This window comes from Morone saxatilis, unplaced genomic scaffold (assembly GCF_004916995.1).
Source record: "Morone saxatilis isolate NCDOM2014 unplaced genomic scaffold, NCSU_SB_2.0 Contig19, whole genome shotgun sequence".
NCBI lineage: Eukaryota > Metazoa > Chordata > Actinopteri > Moronidae > Morone > Morone saxatilis.
This window is the reverse complement of record NW_023339751.1, coordinates 17,407,625-17,417,589: the sequence shown is the minus strand read 5'-3', so window position 1 is coordinate 17,417,589 and position 9,965 is coordinate 17,407,625. Positions and strand designations below refer to the sequence as shown.

Genomic DNA, 9,965 nt, shown 5'->3' with positions numbered 1-9,965 from the left:
GGGAAATTAACATAAACAGATGTGAATGGTGTATCAGGAGCTGTTTGTTCTGAAAGTATTTTTTTTACCACCGCTTTAAAAGCCCATAAACACCGATGGTTCCCCCACACTGGTGTTTTCACTTGATTAGGCCAATTCTCAGGACTGTGTGGGCATGTACAAATTGCTCATTCTCTCTCCTGTTAGTTTCTTGTTTTCTTTCCTGTTATGGCAGCTAGCTCCAACTTGAACCCAGAGCTGTAATTTGCCAGAATAATTGAAAACACCTGTGCAGGTGTGCAGGGCCTTTAATGATCAATTTCAAAATACCACAACACAAAAACTGTTTTCTGGGTAAATTCACATATACCTATTAGGTTTATGTAGGCAAACTGTGGTTGTAACTGGGAACAAAACACTGCCCCATGGTTGGCAAATACATCCATAACACATCCTTATCAGGTTTCTACAGTTATTTAGTTTACAGCTGGTATTAGCAGCTCGTGCAGTAAACATTAAAGCTCAGTAATGGATATTTCTTACCAAATTTATCCTCAGGATTTGTAGTCTTTTTAGCCATGATAGTAGTCTGACTGCCAGTCAGTCAGTCCACCACAGAAATATCCGGACTGAAATATCTCAAAAACTATTGAATGGATTGTTATGAATGCCTATGAGTGCCTACTGCCACCATCAGCTCAAATCCTTCATTTATTTAGTGAAGAAATCTCAACACAAACCTTTTAGACGTTCTTGGTTCTCAGATAACATATTCGACTTTGGTGATCCACTTTAAATTCAGCATCATCAGCTGGTTGACTGGTTCTGAGTGAGATATCTACCAGATGGATTACCATAAAATACATTTTCATCTAGCATCATTGCCAGGTGAAACTTTTTATTTGACCAATGCTTTGGTTTATGTCCAAATGCCTACAAAGCTAATAATCTTCTACACACAATGATTTTCAATCCTCAAATTTCTATATTGTGTTTATAGTTTTTCATCAAGCAAGAGAGCGACGATGCAAAGTAATGGTGTCACGTTAAAGATTTATTGTCCATCTATGGCTAGAACATCAACAATCATCAGCTATAATTTTGTGTGGGCTGCAAACTCCCGATTATGTTTTTCACTGCATCTGTGCAGAATCTAAGTCCGCACTGCAGTGCATCTTAGAATCGAGAGATTTCCACACTTATAATGATCGGCCTCACAGAGCTGCTAGCACAAGTATAGACTTGACTTTTTATCAAAGAACAAGATATTGTCGAATGCAGCTGCTAATCTTCTGCACTTGATTCATGTCCATACCAGCCTTGGAATCGATCCAACTACCAGTCACCTAACATTGTACTAAATTAACTTTCACATCCAGGATCCTGGCTGCCCAAAATAACTCATAAACAGCTGACCCTTCTGGCTTGAAACAGCCCACTCAGACAGTGCAGAAACCAATCTGCATCACCAACATTGTCTTAGTGAGCTGCACTTCTGTATTTCCAAGACAAACTTCTCTTACTTTGATTTGAATAGCACTGAACTCCAGCAGCACTGTTTACCTCAAAAAAATATTTTCCCACTCTTCACTCCTCCGCTTGCTACCATACAAAGCTGAGAAAAGTGACTCACTCTTTTACATAAAACCCTGGATGAAGCTGTCATTATGGGGCAATTATTTTAGAGAAAAGTTACTGTAGGAGAGGCATTGATTCTTTCAGCAGCAACTCCCACCTCCTGCTGTCGCACAGCTGGGCGGCTGTTCTTTCTTTCTTGAACAGGTCTTTGATTACAGATCTCCACTGTATTGGGAAAAAGAGCTGTAATATTGAGGAAATTATCTTGAATAAGGTGAAATTGAGATGCATACAGTGGATAATCACCAGTCACTCAGGCAATCATGTCCAAAGGGTAAAGGTGCTGATTGGTGGCCTGCTGCACATGCTCAGAGACAGCTGTGCTTGTGTTTTGCACTGTGTGGGCACCCACCAAATACAAATGTTAACATACAATCATACAAATGACATGTTTGTATGTATTATCAAGTGTCACCGCTCACTGTTTCTCTTTTTAGATGCACACAAAAACTGTTGATTATTACACACAAATACTTACTGTGGAAATATAGTAAGATACATTCAAAGACAATAAATGAATGGTTAGCTTTGGTCTTAAACTGTACATAAAAGTTTGGATTACCACCCGGTCAAAGCAGGTAACTCCCTCAAAGCCTCAGACCCCCAGGAAGTGGTAGCACCACTAAATTACAACACTGAAGGGAACTGTATTGTAACCTAATCTAATCTTGACGAACCATCTTGCAGAGGGGAACTTTGTTAAAGATCCCCTCCAGACATGTGTCAATACATACAAATGGTGCGTCTGATTTGGTGTGTGTGTGAGGTTTTTTTTTTTCATTCTCAGTGTACGTGCACTGGCAGACTTGATGTCACAAATCATGCTCGCAGGCCCTGCTCCTTAAAATCTGATTTTCACTGAGCAACAGAGAAACTTTCCACTTTCAGCAGATGAATGGGAAAACATCCTTCCAGTGTCAAACTCTTCACATAAATGATTCTGCACAGTGAAGCTCAGACATCCAACTGTAGGACCAAGAGGGGGAAGAGATTTTTTTTTTTCAGGGGGACTTTAAAATCTAGTTTTAATAGCCTTAGTGTTTCAGTTCACATTGTGCTTGCATGATGTATTTTCCTAAATGAAATTGTGTTTTTATCAAGTCCTCTACTGACCAAAAATAATACATTTTCAATACACAAAAGACGGGAGAAACAGGTAGTCAGCAGGGACCCACAGCTTGTTAACGTTTCACTATTGCCATTACTTGTATACCTGCACATCTATCTTTTTATTCATACTGTATTTTTTCTAAGCATATTCATGTCACACTGTTAATAATGTCAAAATACTGTTCATACTGCACATATATTAGTGATTATTATATATGCACATTTCTCTGCATGTTTCAGCTTTTTGCACTTAGATGCTAAACTCCTTATTTTCAGTTGTCAACTCAAACACTTCTTCTTCAATTGTATTTCTATCTATAAACAGTATTTAATTCCTCTCCATTCCCTGTTTCATACCTTCTTCCTGTCTCTCTTCCATCTTTTCACTTATCTACAGTACTTCACCTTTCTCCTGCCTCTTCTCCCCAGCTTCTCCACATTATAATCATCTTGTTTCCTCTCGTCTTGATGTGATAATTAATATCAGAAGAAATGGGGAAAAGCAAGGCTCTGCAGGGTTTTATATAGCCAATCAACAGACAGCCTCCTGGAAAAATATCCGTAATTTGTTTTTCCTCTAATTTTTCTTCTCTCTGAACTGAGAGCTCATCGGAAAGACACAAACATATCATTCATGTTGAAATTATTCACAGTGTGTTTCATACAAATGATGCAACTCATCATGCTTACAAACTGTTTAAAAACGGCAAAGACGGTTGTCGATAAATTAGTATAATCAAATCTAACCAATAGAGTCAAACTGAAATAGTAAATGCAGCAGAAATACAGAGGTGAAAAGATGTGTGTGTGTGTGTGTGTGTGTGTGCGCGTGTGTGTGTGTCATTGATCCTTATCCATATAAGATAGTGCCAGCAGTAACTGCAAGCAGCTTTAAGGAACAGGAGGTAATATTCTGTGTTGTTTAACAGGAAATGAGAATGAGGAAGAGAAAATTAATAAAGATGGAGGGTGATATGAGAAAATAAGCATAGGAAGAAGGTCAGAACTCAAAGGTGTTTTTACTCATCTATAGTTTCCTCTATTATACTCACCAGATCCAAAGGGTTCACAATAAAATTGACATCACAGATTCTGTTTATTCAAAATATTCATCCATTGAATTTTTTTTTTTTTAACAAAATAAAACATTTCTGTATATGTGTGCCATTTTAAGTTTTTATGTTGCTATGAACTATAATTTTATTTTATGTTGTTGAAACATGCTCTAAACTAGTACTAGTACTAAGCTAGTACTACTAACAATAATAAAAATAATACTAGACATTATAAAAAAAATAAAAAAAATACAAGACCTAGATTCTTTGTATTCCTATTATTCAACAGGCATAGTTCAGACGCCTTGTCGTCCTCTGAAGGACCCTTCAAAATTCCAACATGGCGGCGTCCGTCCGGGTGTGCTGTGCCCTCCGCATCACCATCGGAGGTGAGTTATTTATCTGTTTATTATTTATCTGTTTGTTATTTATCTGTTTGTTATTTACCTCTCTTGTCCTCCACGGCGTCGGTAAAACAGTCAGTGTATGTGTGGGACTACGTTGAGCAGTGACACTGTGTTTGTGGTCAGTGCTGTTCACCGACCTGGAGTCAGTCAGTCAGTGCTGTTCACCGACCTGGAGTCAGTCAGTGCTGTCATCAACGAGCACGTTTAGGAAACAGTCATTGATGGTGTGCAGTTGTCAGTAACATTTATGTGCTTCACTCACTGTTACACATTTGCAACACAATAGGTTAAACTCGCAGCCGTCGCGTCTGTTTTACAGGTCGCGTGTGTTAGTGCTCTCTAGTCGTTTAACTGTTGGTATAATTTAAGCACATAATGCTATAAACGATGGAAATGTTGGTGATGAATAGTTGGGTCTTGTTTGTGGTAAATAGAAGTTATCCCCAAGTAGCCTTGAAATGATATGGTTGTATTTCCCTTCCACACCAAACTTCATTCAAAATAGTTTCAATTGAATGTCGCCTTGCTTATTAGTAAATGTAGACGGCCCTGATAAAATAACTTCAGACTAGTTATGCAATGGTTGAATACATTCTTTAATTCGGCTTACTTACACCATGCTTATGTGATCAGGACACCCCTTTATTTCAGTAACAAGGCTTTCAGGCTTTACTTTGCTCACTGGTTTCTGCTTGTGTAGTTTGATGATGGGTAGACAAACGTGTAACAGTACAAGTATCAGTAAATTGTCCTTCCTAATGTGAACTGTTTTCTGTGCGTGTGTGTTCATAGCTGTGTCTTTGTATGTTAAACGTTGTTGTTATGTTACTACATAATGCAGTTTTAATCCAATTCTCTTCCCTTTGGTGGATGTCTTTCTCTTTCAGGTGCAGCACCGCTCCGCACCATAGGGGGCGCAGTTCAGGCTTCCCCGTTGGTGAGAAGAGCCTCAGCTGCCTCTTTCCAAAGAAACCCTGCACTTCCACTGTACCCTGCAACAGCATGGCAGCAGACCAGGCATGGCAGCTTCTTCAACAAGTGTAAGCACATAAAGGATTATTTTCTCGTTAGAACAATTCCCTCATAATTTATCAGCTACAGCCCAAAGTGTATTTTATTTTGATTTAGACTTATAAAAGCACCTGTAAGCTTTGTTCACATAGTAAGTGGTCATTTATTGCTTCAAGTTGTTGTGGCTACAAAATGGTCTTGTTGTTGCTACTTGGATTGCTTCATGTTAATCCAACGAGACAGCACCTTGCAACAAAAATGTCTACATTTTGGGAAATGCATCGTTTACCAGGAGTCCTTAGCGTCGTGCTTTCGCTACCTTAAAATGAGCCGTTTTTATCTACAGATGCTGCAGGTCGCCTTCCATGTTGGCCGCCATGTTTAACCGGCTTGTACAGTAGCCCAGAACGGACATACCAAACACCGGCTGTAGATGGGGCAGTTTGTGTTTTTTGCGTGTTTTGTGGCCACTGTAGTTTTTCCCTCACACTTTGAAAGAGAGGGTGAAACGAGAGACACACTGTACCTTTAAATCAATTAGATCAAGGTGGATCCAGCTGCTAAACATGTCAACTTTTATTAGTTGAGTTCCAGTGCCCATGTGCATGAAAATTATCATGTATCATTTCCCATAACCCTGTTAAAGATGTTCTTTTTCCATGCCCCTTCTCCTTTTTTTAAATTTTCACTCCTGCTTTTTCTGACCATAATAAATTATGTAGCCAAAAGTCTTTCTGACGCCTCCGTCCTCGTACGTATTTGTTCTTTTGGTTTTTGGTCTGGTGTTGAGATAAGATGTTCAGAAACCACACATGGTTGTAATGTCAAGGTGTCCACATTCTTTTGGCCCTGTAGTGTATGTAGGTTCATGTTAGCAGAGCTTGTTTGGACAGCATTTCAGTTTGATGGCAGTCTTTTAAAGGTCCGTATAAGGAGCTGTCATACATCCTCTCTTTCTCTCAAACACCCAGCAACTCAGTATCTGGGTTCATATTTCTCCAAGAAGTCTTACATATAATATTTATTCTGGTTGTGTACTGTTATCGTCCAGTTTTTTCACTGTGTGAAGCTTTTTCCGATGGGTCCTAATCTGCGGATATACTGCAGGTCCCTAACTGGCTCTACTGTATATCCACTTTAGGTGCCAGGTTTTTGCAAACATTAGGAGTTTATTGTATTTTAATTAGTGTCCCTAGGCAATCCCATTATGTCACCTGTTGGACATCTTTATTCCTGGCCGTTAGAGCCCCCAGAGTCCATACATCCCCAGAACTGTTGGCATTTAGCGGGTCGCCTAAATGCAGCTGCATTACTCCTGATAAATGACATTCATAGTCTTCTTGAATTGTAGAGTGGAGCTAAACTCACAGCTGTGAAGGTGCAGTAGGTGAGAACATGGATTCAGGTGAAAAAATGAGGACACACTGTCAAGTTGTAAATCTGCACTGTTGGCAGCATTTTGGCTTTTCAGTCAGGGAAGAAAGGAAGTGGTCTTAAGAGAACTAGTTAAGAATCATTTCAATGGTCATTTACAGTGTAGAAGCTGCTGCCAGTCTTGTGGCATTGGTCTCAAGTAATTTATGCCAATTATTTTCCCTGTCAATTCATCTATTGATTATTTTAGTCAATTTTTTATGTGAAAAACGACTTTGACAGTATCATAGAGAACAAGGTGACATCTTTACAGGTCCCGTTTTATCCAACCAAAAATCCAAAACGCAACTAAAAAAAAAAGATGTACTGTAACGTGAGGCCAGAAAAGCTGCAAATTCACACATTTGAGAATCTGGAACTAGATGTTGGCATTCTTTATTACTTATAATGATTTAAACAAAATCAAAGTTGGTTTTAACTAACTGATTGATTGTTGAAGCTCTACAGTAATTAGAATAACATCACTGTAATTTATTGATGTTGAATTTCTAAAAACTGCACATTTAACTATAAAAGATAAAATCAGGTTACAGTTAAACAATTCTGCTTGACTCCGTCAATCATTCTTCCCTGTATCTTAGTTTATTGGATTGCCATTGTGCGGTCAGCAAAGTTTGGGTGGTGGCCAGATGTCTCACATTCATTCCTTTTTTTTTCATTCCGTCTTTTTTCCTTATACAAATGTGACATATCTCTAAAACTGTTATGTTTGTTTCTTCGTGTGTGTGTGTGTGTGTGTGTGTGTGTGTTTACAGTGACGGCTAACGAGTTGTGGAAAGGTGTGCTGGCAGAATCGGGTGCTGGAGGCAGGAAGGGCAGAGGGAAGCGATCCAAACCCAAACAGAAGACGGACTTGAACAGAGGACGGAACATTGGAGAAGGTGAGACATTACGTGTCTGTCTGTCTCTGACATTTTGTGTCTGTCAGCCGTCTCTTTCCTCTGCAGATGTTTGTCTTGACTCAGAAAATCTCTTCTATCGAACTTTTTCATACCTTTTACATATTCAGATGTGATTGTCATTATCTTTCATGTAAACAAGTCCTTCTTCTCTGTTAAGTTGTGTGCTGCTGTGCTGATGGATGCAACACACTAGAATACTCAATTGTTAATGTTGATTTATTTATTACACCGTTCTACTATGGAGAGGAATTACCCTTCATTCACTTTGCCTGTCCTCCTTTTCCTGTTTTTCTTTTAAGAAGAACTATCAGTCTACATTTAGTCTTGGTGTCTATGTCACAGTCTTGTCAACCCGTCTCTTCTCTCCTTTGCTTCCACTTTAACTAAATGTATTGAATTTATCACTCTTTTGATTCCCTACTTCTCTGTCTGTGGTGGTGGAAAAGTCTTAAGTAATTGAACTTGAATTAAATGAATCATATGATGCACTTTTAGCTTCCAGTTCATCTATATCCATTCGCAGTCTAGGCTTTTAAGACTAGTACAGTAAACTTGAACTTGTGAGACTCGATTTAGGCAAAAAGTAATTTCCGGAAAGCAGTTTTAAACTCTTAAAATGAAACCTGTAGACACCCTAAACTCAAATACATTTGTGATAGAGTATCTACCTATTTGTTTATGTACTATCTCTGTCAATTTCTTGCTGTGTTGTTTAAATCAGAATCGGCCCTTTAAGTCTTCCTCTCTTATGTTCTCTATGTCCCTGATTGTTTCTTTCTTATTCATATTCACCCTTGTTCTGTGTCTTTAACCCACAGGTCGTGGCGGTTTTCTGTGGCCTGGTCTGAATATTCCTGTGGTAAAGGATGGGAATCTGCTGCCCCTGGGACGTAGAGGGGAGGCTGAGCAGCAGTTGCTGCAGGCTGAAACAGGTACAGAGGCAGAATGCATTAATATGTACAGACACACAGTTCCTGGAGCTGCAGACATACAAAATGAACATAAATGATAAATCGCATACCAGTGCGCTTACTGCTACCATAACACTACAAACCTGTATGCACACACATTCACTCTCATTCATTTGACTTTACCCCAATTGTGATTAAATTATTTCACTGCTGTCATGAGTGAAGAGGAAATGTCTTCTTCTTTCCTGCCTTTGCTAGTGCATTGCAGCATATCTTGATCAGTGGAATAGTGTGAAACCATTGGCAGGAATTTACAAAACGGGTCCCACTCGTATAAAAACAGCTCCATAGCACTATGAGAGGTCAACTCCGCAGGGGGCCTTTAATTTTCAGAAACCCACCACCACCACCGGTGTAAGATAGAAGCTGCCAGTTTATCTCCACGGTAATCTCATTTGTTAACAGGAATCACAAAGTTAATTTGACAGTGACAAATGGCACCTTTAATGTTTATCATGTTGTGCTCTTTGAAGTCAGTTCTCGGGGCTTCAGTGACGAATTAGTTGGTTGTGTCTGCAGTGCGCCAGAGGGATGAGTGGGAGAAGAAGAAGAGGACGAGGGTGAAGAGACAAAGAGGATGGACGGGAAACTCGTGGGGGGGCATCAGCCTGGGCCCCCCTGACCCTGGACCAAATGGAGGTAAACACAACACAAATATGGTGTGTTTGTAACACTGGATTTTTAGATCCCCATCAAGATATTCCATCCTTCCAGCTGTAGATGACTGTAGTAATGTAAAAAAAAAAGAGATGGATGAAGGTAGTAGAGGAGTGATTTGGGGTATAGGCTGTGTGTGAGACAGACCAGTATGGTGGTCCATTAGGACTGATGAAGATGAGAATGTGACGAGTGTCAAGTGGGATGGTTTCCTAATTTAGAAAGGCATTTCTCTCTGTTTCTCCCCTTTTCCTGCTGTATGGGTTTCTATGTGTCTTTTTTTTTTTTCTTTTCTCTGGCAGACTTTCTCCCCCAGAACTCTCTTTTTCCGTCTCACTTTTTATTCTCTCTGTCTCATTCTACTGTCTCCCCTTTTTCTTTTTTCCCCCCTTCCTCAACTCTGCCCTGTTTTATGTGTCTCTCGCTTTCTGTCTCTTCTGTTGTTCTTTTTTGCCTTCTATCCATTTCCTTTCAGTTTTACACTCGGCCTTTCTCTCACCATCTCACAATGAATTTTGTGCTATTTTTTTCTATCCTCCATTCTCCTCTCCACAGCCTCCCCTATTTATCTCTTTCCTCCCACACACTCTTGTCTTTTTTTCCTTCTCCGTTCTTGGACTTAAATGACCATGCTGTTCCTCTGAAATATGGCTCTAAGGATGATGAAGGTGGTCAGTCGGTTGGTCAGTCCACCACTTCGGTCCAGACTGAAACATCTTCAGTTATTGGATGGATTTCTATGAAATTTCAAATTGTCCAATACTAATGTAATGACATCCCATCAGCCTGATCTGTACTTGC

The 9,965-nt window shown here is 39.6% G+C and overlaps 1 protein-coding gene across 1 annotated transcript in view; it reads left to right on the top strand.

Moving 5' to 3' along the window:
* The first annotated feature begins 4,101 nt into the window (after positions 1-4,101).
* The window catches only part of mrps5 (mitochondrial ribosomal protein S5), a 26,964-nt gene continuing 21,100 nt past the window's right edge, over positions 4,102-9,965 (top strand). Inside the window, exons 1-5 of the mRNA XM_035664001.1 lie at positions 4,102-4,171; positions 5,077-5,229; positions 7,390-7,515; positions 8,355-8,468; positions 9,027-9,146. Coding sequence (XP_035519894.1) covers positions 4,123-4,171; positions 5,077-5,229; positions 7,390-7,515; positions 8,355-8,468; positions 9,027-9,146 — 562 coding nt within the window. The 5' untranslated portion in view covers positions 4,102-4,122. The remainder of the gene's footprint in view (positions 4,172-5,076; positions 5,230-7,389; positions 7,516-8,354; positions 8,469-9,026; positions 9,147-9,965) is intronic.